Source organism: Neopelma chrysocephalum, unplaced genomic scaffold (assembly GCF_003984885.1).
Source record: "Neopelma chrysocephalum unplaced genomic scaffold, ASM398488v2 Primary Assembly neopelma1_64, whole genome shotgun sequence".
In the NCBI taxonomy this organism is placed as follows: domain Eukaryota; kingdom Metazoa; phylum Chordata; class Aves; order Passeriformes; family Pipridae; genus Neopelma; species Neopelma chrysocephalum.
In genome coordinates this window covers 4,167,056-4,189,703 of record NW_020897721.1, presented here as the reverse complement: position 1 = coordinate 4,189,703, position 22,648 = coordinate 4,167,056, and the positions used below count along the sequence as shown (strand labels likewise).

The window sequence follows — 22,648 nt, the reverse complement described above, 5'->3', positions numbered from 1 at the left end:
CCAGTCCCGTGGCCCACAAGGCCGGCTGTGGGACCGCCGCCGCCCGCAACCTGGAGGCGGGCGGAGGAGGGGGGTCGGGCAGGCTCGTCCCGCCGCGCCGCGGTTCCCTGCGGAGCCCGAGCGCTGGGCTCGCTCCCGGTGCCTGCTGCGGGGCACCCCGCGGATGAGGTGGGACGACCTTTCAGCAGGAGGGGCGAGGGTGGCCTTGTGGAACACTGGACTGGGTGGCGGGGGCTTGCGCCCTGCGGGAGGTGCCGTGCGGTGCAGAGATGGTCCCTGCTGGGGACCCAGCAGGTCGAGTTGATTTGGGGTGTCTCTCATAGGGGCTCAGCCAGCAGGTGGCATGGGGGTCCCTTCCCATAGCGGACCTGCCACACCCCGCTGGTAGCACGGGGTGACTGCTGTAGTGTGCCTGGCAGCTCGGGATCAGGCACTTCCCTTAAGAGTGCCCGGCACATGAGGTAAGTTGGGAGATGCTTCCCAAAGAGGACACAGAGGAGGGAGTCTTGTCTGCTTTGTGCAGTTTTGCTGGAAGGGATGTGCTCAAGGCAGGTCTGAGTATCAATGATGAAGCTTCTCTAACTGCTGCATAAGGCCGAGTGCACTGTGCGGATACCAACCTTGGAGAGCTGAGGACTCAGAACTGAGGAGTGTGCCCTGCTGCAGCCAGGTGTGCTCCTGCCACCCCCTGACCACGCTGCTCTCATCCAGGTATCTCCAGGGACAACTGGCATAAGCGCCGCAAGACCGGGGGCAAGAGGAAGCCCTACCACAAGAAGAGGAAGTATGAGTTGGGGCGACCTCCCGCCAACACTAAGGTGAGTGGTGTGGGGAGGGTGTTTTCAAACTCATGTTGCTGGTCACGTGCTGTTAAAGGTTTAAATACCTCCTGTTTTGTGACGGGTTGAGTTTCTGGTGCTGCTTCTTCAAAAGGTGGCACTTTCCCCTGTGCAGATGGAAAGCAGAGACAGGTTTTTGCGATGAGAGGCAATTGGAGTGATGAAACTTTCACCTTAGGCAGATGCATCAGACCGTTCTGGTCGTTTTCTGTGTCTGCCGGTGCTGGGGCTTGTCATAGTTACACTGACCACATTGCCTTGGAGATTGGGAATGTTCTGGGCTCCTGTGTGAGCCGTGCAGTGTTCCAGCACCAATGGCACCCTGGTGTTTGTTCCTGGCTTGCAGATTGGCCCGCGCCGGATCCACACAGTGAGGGTTCGTGGTGGGAATAAGAAGTACCGAGCCCTTCGGTTGGATGTCGGCAACTTCTCCTGGGGGTCGGAATGTAAGTACATCCTGAACCTGGTGTGTGGAAGGGAGAGCTGTGCTGGTCTTCTGAGCTCCTGCGGAGTAGAGGGCTGATGGTGCAAGCATGGATTTGTGGGCTGGGGTTGAGCATCCTGGAGCTTTGCAGTGCTGGCTCTGGAGCAGCATGCATAGTGATGATAACTTTGACCTTATGTGGCCTTGGGGGACTTGGATGTCTGCTAAGTTCACAGTGATGGGAGTGTCATAGTTACACTGAGTGGCATGCTTGTGTTATCTTTTAACAGGGTAGGGGGACTAGAGAGGGGCAAAAAACCTAAGTATGGGTAGTTCTTCATAAATGCAGCTTTTGCTTGTTGATGAACACGGTGACTGAAAGTTAAATGATTCTGAGGCATCTTGCCATCTGCAAATTTATTTTCTCTCATTGCTTAGATATATTTGAGATGAACTCCAGCAAGGCCTCCAATCATGGTTTTTAATTCAGTGCCAGGCAAGCTGGGGGGCAGTGGATGGGGTGATGAGCGTGAGGTGGTTTGAAGGGTACGTGTGAGATGCTGTGGGCTGTGCTCTCAGTTGTCTGATCCCTGTAGGTCTGAATTCATGCTCTTCTTTTGAAAGGCTGCACTCGCAAGACCCGAATCATCGATGTCGTGTACAACGCTTCCAACAACGAGCTGGTGCGGACAAAGACCCTGGTGAAGAACTGCATCGTGCTCATCGACAGCACCCCGTACCGGCAGTGGTACGAGGCCCACTATGCTTTGCCCCTGGGACGCAAGAAGGGCGCCAAACTGGTACGTCTGGGACTGCCGTTCTGACTCCCTGCAGAGCAGAGTCTGCCTTGCCAGAGGCATCTCTCCATCCTGAACGGAGAGTGCCTGCCGGAATGGGGTTGGGTACCTGGCAGCGATGGCATTGGTTATCCGGGCTGTGCTCCCATGGGTCCCCAGGACAAGTCTGGCTCTGTTAGTGAAGCTCTCTCTGAGGCATTGCACCCCTTTGTGCACAAGGACCTGCCTGTCGATCTCTTTGTCTTCTAATGATGATACCCTTGTCCAGTTCTGCTACTGAAGGGACTGCGATGACATTTTATGATGCTGAGGAAGACTTTGCAGGTCGGGTTCTTGTGGGGAGTGATTGCTTTGGTGAGGAGCTTATTGATTACTAACTGAACTTCAGTGTGTTTTTAAGTGTCTTGAAATTATCCAGAACCATAAATTTGTCGAAGATCCAAACCCCAGACTGCTAGAAGGTACTTAGACTGCCATGTGTAGCATTCAGGTTTAGGTTGTCTCCTTGCATTAAAAACAAAGCACTTCTCATTTCCTGCTGCAGGAGCAGGGATAGAGCTTGTAACCTGTCTGTGTGGACTTGCACCAGACCGAAGTGCTCTCATTATGTCTGTAGAGGGAAAGAGGGTTTTTTTGGAGGAGAATTAATTGACCAAGGAAGCCTTTGCAGTGTCATTTACCTGAGAGCAGCCTTCCCTGGGGCACTGTGTTCTGTTGTCATCAGTGACTCTGGTTAGCAGTGCTGCATTTCTTGGTCTCAAAAGTGAAACACAGCACCTGGTTCTGGGAGTTTAAAGTATTTGTACCTCAGCCAGGTATGACTTGGGAAACAGTACAGTGCTGACAATGCAAGGGTCTCCTTCATGTTAGTGGGAGCCACCTGTGCTAGTGTGGAAGGTGGCCATTTGTTTAACTCCTTGTTTTGCTTACGGTCTTGTTTTTAGACTCCTGAAGAGGAGGAAATACTGAACAAGAAACGTTCAAAGAAGATCCAGAAAAAATATGATGAGCGAAAGAAGCATGCCAAGATAGCAAATATTCTTGAGGAGCAGTTCCAGCAAGGAAAGCTACTTGGTGAGTCCCTGGCAGCATTAATGTGAGAGGGGGTAAGGGAGTCAGGGCACAAACAGGGTGGCAGAGCAAATCTTAATCTTTTTTTGGGTTCCTTTAAAGTTCTACTCACTGTGATACAAATAACTGCAGTGGGGTGTTCTCCATGTCTGCAGGAGTGTCTTCTGGGTCTTAAATGTAACTTATTCTTTTGTCTTCTCCGGAGATACCCCACTTGTGGCAGAGGGGGGAAATGTGCTTCGGGACCTTGAATTACTGCATGTCCCAGCCAGGCTCCTGAAGTTGATTATTCCTGGTTGGCCTTTGTGAAAAAAATGGGGTCAAGACTTGCAAAATAAGCAAGTGTCTGTCAGGAAAATGCCCTGCAGGCATCTGACAGCTTTGATGTTTCAAGCTCTGGCAAATAGTTGAGTGTTCTGAAGTCTTCTGGTGATGAAACCTTTGTCCAGTTCTGCTGCTGAACCTGAGCGATGACAGTTTGGAGATCTGAGGAGGACTTCATTAGGGATCTGCAGCAGGGCGGGTTCCAGAGCACGGTACCTCAGCAGAGGGGCTGAAGCTGGCATGTAACCTGCTGACTGGTTACTGATGAGTTGCTCATGCGTGCTGTTGCAGAGAGGCTGTGTGCAGTGTCTGCTCATTGCTGTGTGCACTGGGGGGTGAATTGCTAAACATTAACTGCGTGACTTCTCCTTGCAGCCTGCATTGCCTCCAGACCTGGACAGTGTGGCCGAGCCGACGGCTACGTGTTGGAAGGCAAGGAATTGGAGTTCTACCTGAGGAAGATCAAGGCCAGAAAAGGCAAATGAATAAAAACTGTTTATTCACAGTCAAACTGTGCTGAGAGAACGAATAAAACCAAGAGTTTACTACAGTTACAGGTTGTGTGCTCATTTATGTGTACAGAGTGGAAAGGGCTTGTGTGGCTCTGCCTGCCAGTAAAATGTGAAAGAAGATGGATCTCTAGTAATCCCTGAGTACTTCAGTGTCTTCAGGCAAAACTTGACCCTGCATGGTCTCAACTAAAACATCTCCCCGGTTCTAGGGCAGTGACTCACGGGACCAGGTGGGTGTGGAAAAGAGTTTTCAGACTTGGCTGAAATGAAGATTGTCCAATACTGGAAACCAGTGGGCTGGAGGAAGGTGTGAGTGTCCACCCCCCCATTACAAGTTCTGCCTTCCTGGGAGCTGTAACTCCTTCCTCTACTTTCCCCATGGGATGTGCCCCCATCCCCTGGTTCGGGCCAGCAGCCTCTTTTGCTGTTGTGTTTCCTGCCTGGTTGTACAACTGCCTGCAGGATCCAGTATCTTTTGACCAAACTTGGCTGCACTACTCAGTGACCAGCTGGCCTTTCCCTGGCCTCCTTGGTCTCATTCCAGTGCAAGATCAATTCCTTCTAGCAGAAGGGCCAGGCTCATGTCATGGTCTGTCCCTTTCGAAAGCTGGATACAAACTCCAGTGTTCTGCCCCGTTGCTTAGGGTGCTGTGGTGAACAAAAGCTTTTCTGGGTGTTTTGGTCAGGTGATGGCAATTCCTCGGGGCTGCTGTCCTTCAGGAAAGCCAGCACAATGGATCTCTGCACGTAGTTGGGGAGTGCTTTGTGCAGGTATTGGGGTGAAGTCAGGAGTCCATCTGAGGGCTGGTCCTCTGCCGTGGGGCAGGCCAGGCTCACACACCTTGTGCCTGCCAGGTGGGCATGTCACGCTCTCCGCCCCATTTCTGTATCTTTACAAAAGCCTTGGTTATCCATTGGATCACTCTGGTGTGAGTCAGCCTGCCTGCAGCCCCCGCCTCGTGATTTTTAGCTCTGAACTGAAGGAGGTGGCCCGTGATCACCCTACTCCAAGCACAGCTGTGATGTCAGACCCAAGTCTCTAGTGCCTTGAAATGCAACTGTCCCATAAATAGCTTGGGTGTTTGGGGTTTTTTGCAGTTTTTTGCTGTAATGCTGTGCCCCAGCTGCTGTGTGTGACAGCAGGAGGTGCTAGAGGGCTCAGATGACCTGGGCAGTGTGGGTTCATCCTGCCCTGTCAGGGAGCTGAGGATGTCTGTGGGACAGATCTAGGGACAGACCAACCACACTGGGGAGTTGCACCTGTTCCTGTGGCCGCAGCAGCACGTTGTGGTGTGGTGTGTGTTGGCACCGCCTCACCAGCTGTGTGTGTGCTCGTGGGCACTGTGAGCAGAGCCGTGCCCAGCTTGGTGCCACTGGCTGCGCTTCAGGAGTCCCTGGCAGTGGGACCTGGGCTGGGCGGGATGTTTGCACAAGCACATTCCTTCTCCATAGTAATCCAGCGTAAACTTTCCCTGCTCTCCAGCAACGCCTGCTTTCCAGAGAGGTGGAGTGGAGGCGATAAGGGCACTTGGCAGGGATGCGTCATGGCTGCTTCCTCTGAGCGTGTTTCTTCTCTCTCCTCCACAGAGTGCAAACAGCATTCAGGGTGTTTCTGGGGGACTTTGTACAGACAGAGAAACTGAGGCTCACGAACCAAATGCCATCTTGGTGTCAGAGCAGGAGCTGTAATCCTGGCCCCCGATGAGTAGGATTATGGCTCATCAATGCACACACTGCTTACGAAGGTACTGCCGTGAGAAACAGCTGCCAAGGGCAACCACCCATGGGAACGAAAGCGGCACTTGTGGCCCGCTGGAGGTGTGGCATGGAAACAGGATGGTGGCAGCTGGCTCCCAAGGTGGCACAGGCTGTGGGACTTCATATGGCTTGGCTGTGGGATGCGTAGCTTTTGGTCTGGCCTTGGCACAGCCCCATGGATGGCACAGGGATTGACCTGCCTGGAAGGGGGCAAACCTGCCATGCGCTGAGCCAGGAAGGGATGGGCAGGGGCTGGGGTTAAGCACGGCTTTAGCCTGGCTAGACTTAGGAGGTGCCAAAGCCTGGGCTAAGGACCTTACCTGCTTCTACAGATAGGTGCAGGGTTTGAATTTTAAAAAGCTACTTCCATAGGATGAGCAGCTGGCAGCATAACCCACGTGAGGTCACTTGTCCTGTGTCCTGCTCCTTGCTGTTGAGTGGCTCTCTTACTTCCATGCAGTATTAACTTGGGGGTATTTTCACAGGACATGGTCCAGCCCATAAGATGACGTTGCACTAACATGTACAGCAGTGACCTGGAGGGCAGTGGAGGAGGAACAGGGCTTATTTACTGGGGGAATTCAAGAGCTTTAAGGGAAGAGGGGCTTTCAGGAAAGGGAACTTTTTAACTAATATTCTTAGGTGGAAAAACACAAATCTGAGTGCAAGAATCTTACAAGGGCCGAAAACACATTCCTGGATTTTTTCCTGGCTGTATCACCTGGTCTAATACCTCACAACCATCAGTGGTGTTGGTCCTTGGGCTGTGCCCTTTTTGCCCCAGAAAAATGTGTGGACCCTTTGACAAAATCCAAATTTACCCACTTTTTGGATAAATGTAATGTCCCTACTGTCTCACTGAGCACAGTGTACAGCACCATGAAGGCAATAAACCTGTAGAGCAGCTTGTAGATGCTGCTTTTCCAGGGGAAGAGCAGCTCGGAGAAACCTCCAAAGTGGGAGTTGGTGACTTTCAGTGTTTAGGAAATAGTCATCATGGCTCAGCCCTGCACCTCAGTGGAAGAGTCCTTATAACTGGTTGGTGGCTAAAGTGAGGAGAACGGGGGTCCAGCCACCACCCAGGCTGTGGGGCCTGGGGACACAGACTCTCTCCCATGCCAAGCACTATGGCCCATCAGCAGGATTGCCCTGCCTTTCCCATGCCTGCTGCAGCCACTGCCTGCTCCCTGCCTGCACCCCCCCATCCCAACAGTGCCTCTTCCCCATAATTAACCCAGCATGGGCCTGTGCAGCCGAGCCCTCTCCATGATGGGCAGGGAACAGGGAACTCCAGGTTGGTCACACCTCCCTGCCACTGGTCACAGAGATTTGGGTGGGGGCTGCAGGTACTGGAGCTGGGGCTGGGCAAGACCCAGTGGGGTGCTTTGGGTTGCTACCTTTTGCAGCCGTGGCAGCTGAATTTAGGCTTCATGAGAAGGAGGGGGAAGGACAGGGTATTGCATCACTCCCAGCAGCCTTGGGAATAGGACCCTGGGGTATGTGGGCAGAGGGGGCACCCAGGGTAGGATATTTCTGGAGCATAAGTGAAAAATGTGGCTGTCGCTGCCCAAGTCCAAGTCTGAAGCTGTGGGCTGGGCTGCAGCCCCTGGGGACAGCTGCTGACCCTGCCTGTCCTGCCTCTGCCCCAGGGCAGCTCCTGGTTCCTCCGTGTCCCTGGGGGGGCTTGGGGACAGCATGAGCCGGGGAACAGTGGTATGCCCTGGCTGTAGTACCTGGCAGGGGGTGATGGAGACATATTAAAAGCTGGCATCAGGACACTTCCCAGAGCCCAGGAGGAAAAAGGAAAGGAAAAATTCCAGCAGGATATAAAACAGTGGGAAACATCCGTGGGTGACAGGAGACATGCAGGGAAATCAGCCCATCATCATCCCCAATCCATGCTGGGGCTGGGACTGAGCTCTGCCCAGGTTCCATGGCTTGTCCCACCACGAGCTGTTGGAAGCCACACCGTGCTCCGCAGGAAACGCCACTTCCTTTGCCGGCCGGAGCGCTGCGTCCTGCCCTGCTCGGCTCCCTCCCTTCCTGCCTGGGCACCAGGCCCAGACGGCTCCGGAGCAGGCAGGCTGCTCTTGGGGCTTCCAGCCTGGAGAATATCCCCCTGGGCAGAGGGAGCAGGGCTCAAGGGTGCCTGCACCCCTCCACAGAGAAGGGCTGGAGCACCCATGGGTGAGACTTGCCAGGGGTACCTGTGCTGGGGGGTGATTTACAGCACCCTCAGCCTTTGCCCTGTTCCCAGGAGCTCTGCAAATCCCTGCCGTGTTCAGGAACTGCGGCATTTATAGCAGGCTGACACCTTCCCTAGCTGGGCTGTAAATCCTGGTGCAAGGCAGAGGTTCCGCTGGTCTGCAGCCAGTGCCCAGCTCTGCTCCACCAGGCTGACAAAGTAGCTCCTGGGATGCTGGGTGAGATCCACAATGGAGCATTACCCAGGGCATGGGAGGGGAGATGGGGTATGAGTGAAGCCCACCATCCCTGCACTCCCCACATCCCTATGGTTGGCTTCCCACCTTCCTAAACCATACAGACACAGAGATGGAGCCACACTGCTAGGAGTAAAATGATTTATTTTTTATGGAGGGCTGGATCCTACAGGGCTGGGCAGCACATCAGGTACAGGAGGCTGCAAGGGGCTCTCTCTGGTGCCTCCCGGTGTGTGTGGGCACCTCAAATACCTCACACTCACCTGTGCACAGTCCCTGCACACACTTGTACATAGAGCAGCACAGCTGCACTGGCTGTTTCAAGTCCCCATGCCACGGTGGGATGTGGGGTGGGCAGCAGGCAGGGCCACCCCAGGCTCCCTCTGCCAAGCCCAGGGCACCCCATTCATATGTGACAGCCCCTGCAGACCACACAGGCAGGGCCAGCCCCGTTTCATGTCCTCAGACCCTGTTCTTTGTAGGCTGGGGAGTAAAAGGTCCATGCCAGATGCCATCTGGCTTCAGCAAGAGAGGATGGAGGCTCTTGTCAGTGGGTCTGGCACACACAGTATTGTCACCTGCTCCCCAAAACCAGCCCCCACCTCCTCTCCATGTCCTTCCTTGGGCATTGACAACCCACATGTCCCCAGACACCAACCAGCCTGAGGCAGGGTCCCCAGGGCCTGAAGCACCCTCAGACCCCCTGCCCAGCTGCAGCACACGGCAAGTGATGGGTGCAATGGTAGCGCTGGGTATTTGGGGGTGCAGCTTTGCAGACAACCACTGTAAGCCATGGCAGGACAGCTCATGCCTCTCCTGCTCTGCCGGCTTTCGCTCCTGCCCAGCCCCTGCCATCCTGCTGGTGTGTCCCAGACACAGCCCGAGTCCTGGCATCAGTGCAGGTCGATGGTCTCATACTCCAGGTTGTCCGAGTCCTCCAGCTCGATGCCAGGTACCAGGTTGTAATAGTTGGTTGACTGACTCATGTAGATCTTCTCCCGGTCGGCAGAGTCCTTCAGGACTTCGCTCACGCTGACAGTGTCCACCTCTGGCTCGCTGCCCCCCAGCTCCTCTGCCCTTGGTGCCGAGGTGCCCAGCTGCCCTTCATAGGCTGACACTTGGGAGCTGCTGGGGGATCCCACCTGAATCTCCACCTCCTCATAGAGGTCTCTCCCACTCTCCAGTGGTTCTGCAAAGGGTTGGAGCAGGACCTGTCTCCCCAGTAGCACCTTTTTCTCAGTCTCAGCGGGAGCAGCAGGCAGCTCGTAGGGGTTGTAGTGGTGGGGCTCTGCAGACACTGGCACATTGCCCCTCTCTGCTGTGGCCCGGTGGCTCTGGGACCTGTTCTGAAGGTTGTAGTTGGTCTTTTTCTTCTGCCTGTAGAAGCACCAAGTGATGCTGGCAAGGATGAGGAGAGGGGGCAGGCAGATGAAGAGGGCAGTGAGGCCGTGCGAGCGGCACAGCTCATCCTGGGGGATGCTCTGGAGGTCCACGCCGTGGTATCGCTCCGGCGTGTGGCAGATAACATCAGCAGCCAGGCTGGGCCGACCCGCCAAGTTGGTGAGCAAAGCACAGCTGCAGTCCCAGCTGTTGTTGGAGAGCTGAAGCTGGAGCAGAGTCGGCTTCAGGAGGCTGGCAGGAAGGAAGGTCAGGGCATTGAAGCCCAGGTAGACCTCCTGGACCTGGGATGATGCTTTCAGGAAGGATCTGGGTAGATCCTGGAGCTGGTTGCTGTCCAGATAAAGAACCCTCAAGTTAGGGGCATTTTCCAGAAAGCTTCCAGGGAGACTTTCCAGCAGGTTGTGACTTAAGTGCAAGATCTCCAGGGCAGGGGGGACTTCCTGTGCGTTGCTGATAGCTGTGATACCACAGTGCGAGAGGTAGAGCTCCCGCAGCCCCCGCACCCCCACCAGTGCACCCCAGTCGAGGTGGGTGATGTTGGAGCTGGTGAAGTTGAGGCAGCAGCTCTCAGGGAGTGGAGCCTCCCGGAAAGCTTGGAAGTCCATAGGCTCTGAGCAGTTGCAGATTGGCGATGCTGGGTCGAGGGCAAGGCCGGCAGTGAGCAGGAGGCTGCCCCAGAGGGACACGATCCCCAGCCCGGTGCCTGCGGGGAGAGCAGAGGGGACGGTGACTCCTCGTGCGACCTGCCCTCCCACTCCCCTTGCTCCAGCCCTCCCGGCGGGTGTGTGTGTGTGTTTGAACCCCGCTTTTCCTCCCACCTAGGAAAGGGACCCAGTCCCCGCAGATCCTCCCGAAGCCGTCTCCCAGTGCTACCACCCCTCTCCAGCCCGGGGCTGCCTCCCGCCCGACGTCCCGCTGCTCTGGCCGAATGTCCGCGGGCAGCGAGCGACCCCCGGGGCTGTGCCCGTTCCCCCCGTACCCTGCCCGTGCCCCCGGTGCCCTGCCCGGCCTCACCAGCCGCCGCACGCCCCATCCTCCGGGGCCGCTCCCCGTCCCTCCGCGCTCCCGCCGGGCTCGGCCGCCGGCTCCGCCTCGCCGGGGGCCGGACCCGCCGCCGCCCGCCCCGTCCCGTCCCGTCCCGTCCCGGGTCACGATCTCCCTTCAGCTCCCCGTGCTCCGTCCCCTCGCTGGGGTCGCGCCAGCCGTGGACCCTCCAGCCGCACCGTGCAGCGATACCCCCGGAATGTGTTTGAGCCAGGTCCCTTACAGCCAATCCACCCGATGCCACCCCTTCCTCTGCCCTCCCCCACCAATAAACCACAGCCCCCATCCCTTCATCCTTACCCTCTGCATCCCCCAGAAACAACATCCCTTCCCATCTGCCCCCTATCCACCCCTCTCTGGCCCCCCACAACCCATGTATCCCTCCAGCCCCCTCTGTACTCCATCATCAGCCCCTAAGCTCCTGGAGAGGGGCTGGGCTGGGCTTTGCTGAGTTACTCTTAGGCCTGGCAAGCTCACTATACCAGGAAAAAAAGTGCTGGGTTGTCTCAGGCTTCTTTGGGCCACCCATGCTGTCCCAAGGGGTGCTGCAATGTTTGAGAAGGCATCGGGCTTCAAGAGCTTCTTCACTTGATTCCACACCTCACTCGTGGCTCAAAACTGGCACCTCAGGTGTTGCTCTCATGTCTCAGCTTGGGGATGCTCCAGCCCCCAGTGGGAGAAAAGCAGCTCCCCTTGGCACAGACCGATGTATCCAGCCTGGGTCTCTCCCAGACCCACAAACCCTGGTAGAGGGTGGGTTTCTGGCAGTGGGACCTGCCCCATCCTACTGTGGGCATTGCCTCCTGAGCAGTGGGTTTGTAGTGCTGGCACATCACACTGTGCAGCAACGAGGTGTTCCTGCAGGCACCAGGTGTTCCTGCTGGGGGACAGGGATGGGAAGGGATGGGATGGAGTGGGAAAGGAAGCAGGGCCAGCCAAATCCTGGTTGCTGGGGGTGGGATGCAGGAAATGGCCATCTGGGGCCTTGCAGGAAGGGAGGTGCAGGCAGCACACTGGCTTGAAAAGGATGAGAATTGCCTCCTGGAGTGCCCTGAACACAACCATACAGCCCAAAGCTGGCACCCATGGGCTGGAGCCTGCTATCACCCTACTTGGGATAAAGCCTCCCTGGCCCCCCTCCTCCCCCTGCTCCAGGACAGCAGCTGAGACAAGAACCCCACTGAAGGAGATTTGAGGCTCCCTAAGCCCTCCTGGGCCAATCCTGCCTCCCAGGTGGTACCTTCCAGCAGTGGCATTTTACATACTACCCCAGATTCAGGGGCTTCCTTAATGCAGAGGGATTCCTTAATCAGTGTCCTTTGATATCTCCCTCCAGGCACTTTTGCCCAGATTTGCAACATCCCCTCTGCACATCCCCAAGCAACTCCTGGGGTGCATTTGCCTCTGCAGGTGCTGGTGCTAGTTCTTCCTTCCTTGGCTCACCCAAGGAACCAGCCACCCTCTCCATCCTCCTCCTTGGTGGCCGCAGCCCCATGCTTTGCAGGAGCTGTGCTGAGGGGTGGGAAAACCCTGCTCCTGAGGGGGTCAGCGCTGTCACCCCAACCCTGGGGAACTTGCCTGCACTCTGGTGCTTGGCTGGTGTTGCTCTTTCAGCCCAGGCACTGTGTGCAGAGCACACAGCAGTGCCGTGCAGCCACCCTGGGAAGGCAGCTCTGGTGCAGAGGAGAGTTGGCAGCTCCTGGTGCTGCTGAGCATCACTGAATGCTGTGAAGGTGGGAGGACCTTGTGGGGCACCAGGCATGGAGGACAGAGATCCCACAGCCTCTCTGGGCTCCTCTGATATTTTACCACATACACAGGGGGAAAAAAAGTTTCTCAGTATCTCAGTGGAATTTCCCTGAGATAACTTGCATCAGGTGCCTGTCCTGGTTTCGCTGAACACCTCCCGAAAGAGCCGGGATCCCTTTTCCTGTAATTCCACATCTAAATAGCTGCAGGCAGCTGGGAGTTCACACCAGAGCCTCCCTTTCTCCAAGCCCAACAGGTTAGTGATGTTAAACCACAGTTCCTCCCACCGCCCCACATCAGCAGTGGGAAAACCCCTGGCTGAGATGCTCTGCATCACTGGAGACCCAGCTGCGGATGGAGGGGGGGCTGTTCCCGGGCTCCATTCCTTTTGGAGAGGAGGTGCCTCAGCCTTGGTAGGACATGGGCTGTAGGGTCCATCCGTGCCCCCCAACCCCTGCCCAAGGGCTCACCCAGAGGCAGTGGGGAGCAGAAGCAGAGGTGGCAGCTCTCAGTCCTCACTGGTCCCTGCTGTGCCTCTGCAGGGGACCCTGGGGCAGCCCCATGCAGGCGGTCACATCACCCTCAGGCAGATCCCCCAGGGCCTCCCTGCACCCCTGGGTGTTTCCACCCACGTGTTGCCTTCAGATGTTGACTCAGCTCCAGCAGCCCTGAGCTGGGGCCTCCATCGGAAAACCTGTGATGCCACCCATGCCCCAGGGAGCCCCAGGGCCCTGGTGGAAACAGGCAGCTTCCCCCAAGGGCAGCAGCATCCCTGCCTGTTCCTGGACCGTGTTTGCTGACAGGTGGTGGGTTTGAACGTGCTTCACCTACAGAAGCTGGAGACCTGAGAAAAAACCAGACATATATGGGTTGTTTCCTGTCTCTCTGCAGGTGGGTTTGATCAGCTTCTCTGCAGAAAAACACAGGGAGCTAATTCCTCCCCAGTACCCTGGGGTGAAAGGGGATGTGCTTGGAAAAACGGGGCTGTTTGTCAGGGGTGCCCATGCAAAACCCCCAGCATATTCAGGAACACAGTGAGCATCAGTGGCGAGAGCCTCGACCTGCAGTGAGGGGAAACAGAGGCACAGAGCAAGAGACGGTCACCCTGTGTGTGGTATGAGCAGGGGAAGGGCAGCAGGATCTGCTTCTGAGGGGCTCTTGCAGTGCTGCTGCTTCAGATTCGTGGGAGCTGCATGTTTGCAGCCATCTCTGCCAGCTCCCACGCCCGTGGGGAGGGAGAAATGCCAAGAATCCTTTCACGACCTGTTTCGAGTGACACAGAGGCGTGTCCCCGTCACGGCCATTAGAGAGCAGCACCGCTCTGGCACCTTGCCCGGCCACCACTGCACACCCAGCACAGCCAGAGCCCCCAGGACAGGGTGCCCAGGCACTGAGGGGCAAGGATGGTGGTCCCCAGTGGGACAGTCCCGAACTGGCCACCGTAGGTAGCTGCAGGGGACTGACCTTTCAGGGCTGTTTGAGGGCCACTGTGGCACAGGGGTATCGGAGCACAGGGCTGGGCTGGAGCAGAGGCAAAGTGTGGACAAGGGTCACCTACCCAAGGACAGCTTGGCCAGGGAGCTCCCCTGAATCTTCGCTGTGTCCCCACCACCCCACCTGGGGTGGGCTGTGACCCCCTCCTCCCTGGCCCCTGGCACAGAGTGAAAGGCTCTTGGGGGGTGTCTGCCTGCATCCAGGTTTGTCACAAGAGGGAGCAGGTCAGGGCCCACAGTGAGCACACAGGCTTTGAAATCCCACCCTGGCCACGGCCATTCCGCAGGGAGTAGGTGTGGGGTCTTCAGTCCCCAGGGGGTTGTGTGACACGAGCTGCTCGCTCCCGTGAGGGGAAACATCCTGTGAGCAGGTGGGGTGTGTGAGTGTATACTTATAGATGTGCACGGGGAGGGGGCTCTGTGTGTCCTGGGAGAACAGGGGAAGGAGCTGAGGAGGGGGCTCTGTGTGTCTGTGGGGTCTCGGTGTGACTGTAGGGGAACCCTGAGTCAAAGTGGGGGTTGTCTGTCTGTGAGTGTCTCTGTATGTAGGAGGAAGGATGCATCTGTTGGGGGGACCCTGTGCTGAGGAGTGTCACTGTGTGTGTATGGGGAGGGTGTCACTGTGTGTGTGGGGGGGTGTCACTGTGTATAGGGGGTGTCACTGTGTGTGGGGGGGTGTCACTGTTGGGTGGGGAGGGGGGTCACTGTGTGTGTAGGGGAGTGTCACTGTGTATAGGGGGTGTCACACTGTGTTTGGGGAGGGGGGTCACTGTGTGTGTACGGGAGGGCCCCTGCGAGGTGGATGCAGCAGGACCCTGGCCGGGCTCCATTGCCCCGGGGCACGGCCTTCAAAGACGCACCAATGGGTCCCTACGGCCCCGCCCCCCTCCCCGGTGCTGCGGCCCCTTTAAGAGCGGGGCGGGGCCTCCCGGGGCGGGGCTTCGCGGGTGACGTCATTGCTCCCATTGATAAAGGCGGCGGGATTCCCGGGGCGCCAGCGGCGGCGGGGCCACGTGCGCGGGGCCGGCGGAGCCCCCGGGACATCTCCTCATCCCCCGGCACTCGTCATGGAGTCCGCCGGCCTCTTCCCCCCCTTCTCCGCCGCCTGCCTCCCCGCACGGCCCGCGCCCGCCCCGGCGCCGCCGCCCCGCGCGGCCGAGACCACCCGCATCGTCACCGACCCGATCTCCGGCCGCTCCTACTGCAAGGGCCGCCTGCTGGGAAAGGTACCGGGAACGGGGGAAAGGAGGTTGAGCCGCCGCGGAGGGCACCGGCCGCCCCGGGGTTGAGCGGGGCCGGGAGCCGTCGCTCGGTGCGGGCGCGGGGAGGGGCCGGGGCTGCCGCGCCTGCCCGACCCCCGCCCCGGGTGGCCCGGGGGATGAACGCAGCCCCCCGGCTGCCGCCCGCCGCCCCCACCCTTCCCCGCCTCTCGCGGCGGGCCCGCAGCAGCGCTGGAAGCACTGAATCACCCGGCCTGGCTTCGTGCCTCGCCGGCTATCGGAGCCGCATCGGTTTCGGGGCGCCCCGCGGGGTGTGCGTGGGCCGGCGGGTGCCCCGGTTCCCAGGGGCCGCGCGCGCAACTTTTTTTCCTGGCTGCCAGCGGCGTGTGTAGGAGGTGGGTGCCGGTTCCCAGCCCAGCCCGGGCGGGCTCGGCGGCTGAGTGTGCAGATTGCAGGGTGACATCACGGCAGGAAAAACCTGTCTCCATGGGGCTGCCTTTCGGTGGCCTCCGGTCCCCGGGCTTCCTGCCCTGCGCAGGACTTTCCAGGTTGATCTGTCATGTGGAAAGATGCAAAGTCCGGCCATAGTGGGAGGAAAAATGCCCTGGAGGTTTTACAAGAACTGGGTGAAGAAAATGCCCGGTTGAGAGCATCGCAGTTCAGATCTTAGTGGGCGACGCAGCAGGAGGGAGCGTGTGACGCTTGCCGGGCTGTGCTGCCAGGGAATGATGGAGGAGGAGGCTTGTAAGCAGGCAGGGGTAAAGAGCTGTCTCTCACCCATCCATAACCACGTCTTCCCTTGCAGGGCGGGTTTGCACGATGCTATGAAATGACAGACCTCTCCAGCAACAAAACCTACGCCGTGAAGGTCATTCCGCACAGCCGGGTGGCGAAACCCCACCAGAGGGAAAAGGTGGGTGCCGTGGGGCTGGTGGGGTGCTGGGTGAGTGGGGGGCAGCAGAGACCCTGTGCTCACCTGGCACTGCTGCTCTCTTTCAGATCACCAACGAGATCGAGCTGCACCGAGACTTGCACCATAAGCACATCGTAAAGTTCTCCCACTACTTTGAGGACTCGGAGAGCATCTACATCTTCCTGGAGCACTGCAGTAGGAAGGTCAGTGCTGGTGTGGCCTCCTTGTCAAAGGATCCCTTAAACAGCCATAGCTGGTTGGAGCAGGTCTTATCTGAGGTATTTTTCTAGCACTCCCTTGCTCCTAAGCTGTGTGCTCTGTCACACCCTCTGAGCTCACCATAAGCCATGAGATTTTGCACAGCACAGGGCACTCCATTAGCTGCCTGTCCTACTTGGACTGCCTGCTCATGCTGGGGCCACCATAAATCCAGTGGTTCCCAGGCTTTTCTGAGAAACCTCAGCCTTGTGTGGGGTCTGCTGAGGTCATGGCTGTGAAAGAAGGATTATTTGTGAATGTGCACCTTCTGGAAGAACTGGCTTTGACCCTGCCTGCCCCATGCCTAGTCAGCAGGGCTGCTTGTTCTCCCTGCCTGCAATCACAAGCTGCTTTCTCTCCCTCTGCAGTCCCTGGCCCATATCTGGAAGGCCCGCCATACTCTGCTGGAACCCGAAGTGCGCTATTACCTCAAACAGATCATCTCAGGCTTGAAATATCTTCACCTCAAGGGCATCCTGCACAGAGACCTCAAGCTTGGTGAGTGCTGTGGTTGGGGCACAGTGCTGTGTGGGGAGCAAGCTGTCCCCGAGGGACTTGTGGTGACGCATCGCCCTTGACTTGCAGGCAACTTCTTCATCAATGAAAACATGGAGCTGAAAGTGGGGGACTTTGGGCTGGCTGCTTGCCAGGATGTCTCTGACCAGAAGAAAAAGTAAGTTTGAGATTTTCCTATTACAGAGTCCTCTGGGGCTTCACTCTTCTTTTTCCTGTGGCTTCCCAGGAGAGTGGAGGGTTGAGTGGTCCCTCCTGGCCTGGGGAGAGGAAGCCTTAGGGCACCCTTCCTGGAGTGAGGGAGCTGTTCCTGCTCCAGCTGCAGGCAAGGCGAGGGGGCTGGGGGCTTTGTGGTTCCTTGAGGAGTGAGCTTGCAGCCGTCGGGGAGAACAATGTGTTGACTATTACTATTGTGCCTGCCCGGCTGCCGTGCCGGCTGCGCAGGCTGGGACACAAAGGCCCTGTTCCTCCTCGGCTCTGGGACAGCCTCTTCCCAACGGCTCCCCAGGAGCAGCTGCTCCTGACCCCCGGGAGCTGGAGAGGAGGGAGTCTGTATGAGACTCCTTGTAGATAGAGGGGGGACTCTGGGCCACAAAGAGCAAAATGGATGGGGGAGGACAGGCTGCAAGCTAAATCCCAGGGCTTGGAGTGGGGGGAGGCTGTCTGTGAGGGGATGCAGAGCATGCACTGATCTGGTGCTCTGCCCCACAGGACAATATGTGGGACCCCCAACTACCTGGCCCCAGAAGTGCTGCTGAGGCAGGGCCATGGGCCAGAGTCGGACGTGTGGTCTCTGGGCTGTGTCATGTAAGTCTGTGCTGCTGTGTGGGGAGGGGTCTGGGCACCCTGCCTGGGGTGGGGGGACAGCCAGGCTGTGGGCAGCCCGATGAGGAAGTTTTCTTGTGCTTTGCCTTGTGGCTCCGCAGTGGCTGCTGCAAGGCAGGGGGGAGGGGAGCGAGTGGCTGGATCCTGCCCAGCCCTGCTTTGGAGCAGGTGCTGCCATCCCGGGATGCTGCGTGGGGACTGTGCAAGCAGGACCTGCACGAGGCAGGCGCGCTCGTGCCGCGCTCAGTTCCAGTTCAAAGCAGGCTTGACCGCACCGTGAACCTGATAAACAACGGAAAATTTCTGTGGCTGCTGCTCTGTTTGCTCAGAGAGCGATTGCTGTGCTGCCTCGGCACATCCAGCCCCTTGCCCGGCTGCTGCCTGCAAGCTTCCTGCTCCGTTTTCTTCCCTCCCCCCCGGCAGCCACATGGGGGTGGGAGCAATGGTGGCAGTCGGTAGCCTTTGCTTATCAGCCCTCTGTCCTTCCCTGAGGCTCCTTGCCTGTTGCTCTGAGCAGTTGCTAGGAGGAAGTGTGGCCGGATGTGAGCGTGGCTGTCCAGGCTGGAAGTGGTGCTCTCAGCCAGGTGTGGCCAACCAAATGCCAATAACTTCCTTGCTTTATAAGTGACGCTGAGTCACAAGCCTGGTGGGAATGTGACAGTGGCATGCATGTCCCCTCCCAGGTACACCCTGCTGTGTGGGAACCCTCCCTTCGAGACCTCTGACCTCAAGGAGACCTACAGGTGCATCAAGCAGGTGGAATACACCCTCCCTGCCTTCCTCTCCCTGCCTGCGAAGCATCTCATCGCTGGCATCCTCAGACGCAACCCCCAGGACCGCCTCACCCTTGAGGAGATTTTGGACCATGAGTTCTTCAAGGTGAGTGTGTGGAGGTCTGGGTCAAGGGACCTTTCTCCACGTGGTATGAGGCAGATGAGGCTTTTTGGGCTGTGCAGGGTGCTGTCCTTGGGGCCCAAGTCTCAGTCCTTCAAAGGATGCAGCCGCTGTCCTGCCCAAATGCCAGCCAGGGGAACTGAGGGATCTGATGTGTTCCTGCTGCCTCGTTGCTATAGCAGGGGGTTGTTTCCTGTACTGATGCCAGTCATGCTTCCAAGGCTTGACGGAAACACAAGCTGGCTGTCAGGAGGGATGTGAATGACTGCGGTCAGCCGAGGGCAGCTGCTCTGCCTGGAGCATGTGGCCTATGGAAACCAAACCTTTTGCTTGACCTCTCTGCAGGGCTACACGCCTGAGAAACTCCCTCCCAGCAGCTGTGTGATGGCTCCAGAGCTGAGTCCCCCGAACCCTGCAAAGACTCTGTTTGCTAAAGTCACAAAGACACTCTTTGGGAAGAAGAAACCCAAGGGTGAGTTCATGCACTTGCCAAGGAGGCTCTGGGTGACCCTTCTTCCCGGGGAGAAGTGTGTCCTGTCTCCCGCAGAGATCTGATGGGTCTCTGTGGACCCCCTGACTGGGGACAGCACAAGCTGGGCTTGCCCAGCCTTCTCATGCTGGTGGCCTGGCATGGGTGTGTGCCTGGAGAGCAAATGCTGCATGGCAACCCATGGGGCAGTTCCTCCTGAAAGCCCTGTGTAGCATGAGAACTGGGAAGTGAAAGTGGGAGGCAGCAGTTTGAGACCATTCCTTGCCACCGTGGGCATGGGATCAGATAAGGGAGAGCTGAACTACTGGGAGGGGTGTCCCGGATGTCCCCATCCCTTGTGCTCAGCAGTGTGCTCATCGCTTGCTCTTCTCACAGCCAAGAAGAGCTCTTTGGAGGATAAGGATGACATCTCTAAGCTGGTCACTGGCCTGATGAAGACCTCGATCTGTCGGCAAATGAGCTATAAAACTGTGGAAGGGAATGAGGTGAGAACATCTCCGAGGCCATGCATGCCCCTCTTTCGGGGAGCAGGCAGGACAGTGGTAAAGCCAGGTCTCTCTGCAGGCCACTCCTGTATCCTGCCGCAGTGCCAGCTCCAGCCCCGTGGAGACAGTGGTGGAGGAGACATCTCACAAGTCTGTGTCCCCCTCCATCCGGGGAACGATGGCCAGCAGCTGTGAGGGTGAGCAATACCTGCCCTGGCCACCCCAGCCTGCCCTGGGTTTCCTGTCCTGCCTGGCTGATAGCGGGTCTGGCTGACTCAGCCTGTCATCCTCTCCCTGCAGCCTTTGAAGACTGCGTCACTGCCTCTGCCATCATTGAGTCAGCCGTCCGGCTCCTGCGGACCTGCCTCTCCTCCATGCCCCCAGGTAAACTGGTTGGACTGCTCTGGGATGGGATAGGATGCTGTGCATCCCTTTCCCCCTGGGATGAAGGCATGGCTGCTATTTGGGGTACAAATAGCACCTTAAATGGTGCCAGAGCCTCCTGCAAGGGTCTGCTCCCCTCTGGGGGAAGTGAAGTGGGGAGGGACTGGTTGCCTGCTCTGCTCACCTCCTCTCCTCTCCTTTCCATCAGCGGAGAAAAATCCAGCTTCCCTGGCCCGCCACGAGCACTTTGTCTGGGTGAGCAAGTGGGTGGATTATTCCAACAAGTATGGCTTTGGCTACCAGCTCTCCAACCGCAGCATCGGGGTCCTCTTCAACAACGGCACGCACATGACGCTTTCCCCCAACCGCAGGTGAGCAGTGGGAGTGGGGCCGGTGTCTGCCTCTGGCGAAGCCCTGTGGGTGGGAAGGGGCCCTGGGGAGGCTGTGCCAGGGTGGGTTTGGTGCTGGACGTCCTCGAGGCTCACGGTGTGCTCCCTTCAGGACTGTGCATTACAACCCGACCAACAGCAAACACCTGGTGTTCTCTGTGGCCGCCATCCCCGAGCAGCTGCAGGGACAGATGACTGTCCTGCGCTACTTTGCATCCTACATGGAGCAGCATCTCATGAAGGTGGGTGCTGGGGCCCAGGGCTGGACGTTGTGTCTTGGCTTGACCGCACTGCTTGGGCTGGTTGGACTCCCTGCTTGGAGGCCGTGGCCTCAGAGTTGTGTCCTGGGAGTGAGGACCCCACTGAGGGGGTGTCCAGGTTTGGTGGTGTGTGTGCTGGTGGAAGTGCTCCTGTGGATGGGACCAGTGGCTTATGCAGACCCTTCTCTCCAAGGGAGGTGACTTGCCCAGCATAGATGACCTTGGGCAGCCGGCCCTGCTCCTCCTGCAGTGGGTGAAGACTGACCAAGCCTTGCTCATGCTCTTCAGCAATGGCACCCTCCAGGTATGTGTGGGGCACAGTGGAGAAGCCTAGACCCTTGTGAGGAAGAGGCCAGATGGTGTCTCTTGGCCTATATTGGATCTTGCCTGCCACAGCCCAAATGCAAAATCCAGCTGTGAAAACAGCTGTGGGTGCAAGATGCTTCTCCAGTGCCTGGAGATGCTGGTTGCAGCTTCCCCAGCTCCTGGGGGACATGATGCTTCAGCTGGATGCTTCTGTCTGCCCCAGTGCTGGAGCCGGCGCATTCCTGGCATGGGGCATGGAGCAGGGATGCTCCCAGGCAGGTTGGGGAGGAGGAACGGGTTGAGGCAGGAAGTGTGGCTGGCTCTTGGCTCCCGACATGCTGTGGGAAGCATGGGTTAAACCAAGCCCAACCTGTCTTCTAGGTGAATTTCTATAACGACCACACCAAGGTGATCATTAGCAAGCCTGACCACTCCTGCCTTGTCACCTACATCAACCGGGAGCGCAACTCCTACACTTACAAGCTGTGCAGTATCCAGGAGCTGGGCTGCTCTCCTGAGCTCCACCACCGCCTCAGATACATCCTCAAGCTCCTCCAAGAATGGGCTGAGGCCTAGCATGGGACCCTGGGGGACCTTCTCTGGACATAGAGGTCTCCCCCTGCCCTCCCATGGGATGGGAGGTATGTTGTGGTGCTGGCTGCCCAGCTGGGCACTCTGCATCCCGGTGCTCAGCTGGACTCTGGACTAAGATGTGTGGATGTGGTTCCAGCAGCAGGTCTGGATATCCTTGCTGCTCCCTGGCTCTGGGCAATCGCTGTCTTTCCATCTCCAGCTCCTGCTCTCGTTGTGCTGATCTTGGTGGAGTGGACTGGGGTGGTACAGGGAGGTGGTGGTGGGTGAGTGTCCTTCAGCCCGGTTTGGGGCTGGTTGTGTCTTGTTTGGGGCTGGCAACTGCCTGTGGTGGGAGCTCAGGCTGCCTCACCTGCCCAGGGTGATGCACCAGTTGCACAGACCCTCTGCATAGCCTGGAGAGGACTGGCACAGCCTTGACCTCAAGCCTTGGGTGCTGTGGGGTAGAAAAAAACCCTTTTTGGGGTGGACAAGGGGTGAAGGGTGATGCCTGCCCTGCCAGGGGCTCTGTGGGCTGGTGTGTGCCACTCCACAACTGTTACACTAAGGAGGGTGTTGTGCTGGGCCCAACTGTGTCCTGTCTGTTTCCAAATTGTGAATTGTCTGGTACAACTTGAGGTTTGATTAAAGGGGGGGGATGGGATCTGAGGACTTTCCTGGAGAAGCCCTCATCTTGTTGGGACCCAGGGTAGTTTCTTATTTCAAGGCAGTCTCTGCCATGTGGGACTATTTATGTATCTTATTTATATGGAATTATTTATTTTCCTGTTGGTCTGTCTGTGTGCAGCTCCCCTCTCCCTGACTCACCTCAATAAAAACTTGTTTAAGGGCAAACTGTGTCTGCCTTGTTTGAACCTGGAGTCACAAAAGGCTTCAGCATCATCCTTGCTCTAGGGCTGCTTTTGTCTGCCAGGGATAACCCTTCTTGCCACTGACTGCTGGGGGACAAGGTCAGGGACGCAGGGAGGAAGGGTGCAAGGAGTCCATGTGGTACCTCCACTGCTTTCGGGGGGCTGGCAGGAAGGGCAGAGTTAGCTCTTGCTGTTGCCAGTGGAGACCTGGAGCTGCCTCAGCTGCTTCTTGCTGCTGCCAAACTCATTCCCAATTGCCTCTGCACTTGGACCAACCCATCTGCCCTTCTCATTCTGCTGAGCTGCAGAAGGCAGAGGAGTTATGACTTAGGTGGTGGAGGAGTTGCCTGGATCCTTGCACTGTGACATCTTGTGTGATGGGATATGAGCTGGGCATGAAGCCAGGAAAGAGCCCT

At 57.7% G+C, this 22,648-nt stretch overlaps 3 protein-coding genes and 5 non-coding genes across 11 annotated transcripts; 7 read left to right on the top strand and 1 right to left on the bottom strand.

Moving 5' to 3' along the window:
- The first annotated feature begins 456 nt into the window (after positions 1 to 456).
- Positions 457 to 4,009, top strand: RPS8 (ribosomal protein S8). Its single transcript, XM_027683028.1, has 6 exons — positions 457 to 461; positions 698 to 818; positions 1,186 to 1,285; positions 1,888 to 2,063; positions 3,005 to 3,134; positions 3,831 to 4,009. Exons 1-6 carry the CDS (start codon positions 457 to 459, stop codon positions 3,938 to 3,940), a joined length of 642 nt encoding a protein of 213 aa, XP_027538829.1. The 3' UTR covers positions 3,941 to 4,009.
- LOC113967635 lies at positions 556 to 640 on the top strand. The gene has a single exon (XR_003534253.1). It is a non-coding gene; the product is annotated as a small nucleolar RNA SNORD55/SNORD39 (small nucleolar RNA).
- LOC113967629 lies at positions 990 to 1,093 on the top strand. Its single transcript, XR_003534248.1, has one exon. It is a non-coding gene; the product is annotated as a small nucleolar RNA SNORD46 (small nucleolar RNA).
- LOC113967628 lies at positions 2,303 to 2,375 on the top strand. Its single transcript, XR_003534247.1, has one exon. It is a non-coding gene; the product is annotated as a small nucleolar RNA SNORD38 (small nucleolar RNA).
- On the top strand, positions 3,555 to 3,626 carry LOC113967627. The gene has a single exon (XR_003534246.1). It is a non-coding gene; the product is annotated as a small nucleolar RNA SNORD38 (small nucleolar RNA).
- Positions 4,010 to 4,456: 447 nt separating the features above from the next.
- On the top strand, positions 4,457 to 4,586 carry LOC113967630. The gene has a single exon (XR_003534249.1). It is a non-coding gene; the product is annotated as a small nucleolar RNA SNORA35 (small nucleolar RNA).
- A 3,707-nt stretch (positions 4,587 to 8,293) lies between these two features.
- On the bottom strand, positions 8,294 to 10,641 carry LOC113967509 (SLIT and NTRK-like protein 6). The gene is made up of 2 exons (XM_027683151.1): positions 10,582 to 10,641; positions 8,294 to 10,270 (listed from the first exon to the last, which is right to left on the bottom strand). Exons 1-2 carry the CDS (start codon positions 10,598 to 10,600, stop codon positions 9,060 to 9,062), a joined length of 1,230 nt encoding a protein of 409 aa, XP_027538952.1. The 5' UTR covers positions 10,601 to 10,641; the 3' UTR covers positions 8,294 to 9,059.
- Positions 10,642 to 14,809: 4,168 nt separating this feature from the next.
- PLK3 (polo like kinase 3) lies at positions 14,810 to 22,211 on the top strand. 4 transcript variants are annotated; one of them, XM_027683271.1, is made up of 15 exons: positions 14,810 to 15,079; positions 15,879 to 15,986; positions 16,073 to 16,189; positions 16,613 to 16,742; positions 16,830 to 16,917; positions 17,469 to 17,564; positions 18,266 to 18,461; positions 18,822 to 18,948; positions 19,342 to 19,451; positions 19,531 to 19,648; positions 19,752 to 19,835; positions 20,044 to 20,206; positions 20,337 to 20,466; positions 20,678 to 20,788; positions 21,172 to 22,211. In XM_027683271.1, exons 1-15 carry the CDS (start codon positions 14,921 to 14,923, stop codon positions 21,364 to 21,366), a joined length of 1,932 nt encoding a protein of 643 aa, XP_027539072.1. In that variant the 5' UTR covers positions 14,810 to 14,920; the 3' UTR covers positions 21,367 to 22,211. The 4 variants fall into 4 exon arrangements, with proteins under 4 accessions (XP_027539072.1, XP_027539070.1, XP_027539069.1 ...); XM_027683269.1 differs by lacking the exon at positions 14,810 to 15,079 and adding an exon at positions 15,596 to 15,621; XM_027683268.1 differs by lacking the exon at positions 14,810 to 15,079 and adding an exon at positions 15,640 to 15,699.
- The last annotated feature ends 437 nt before the right edge of the window (positions 22,212 to 22,648 follow it).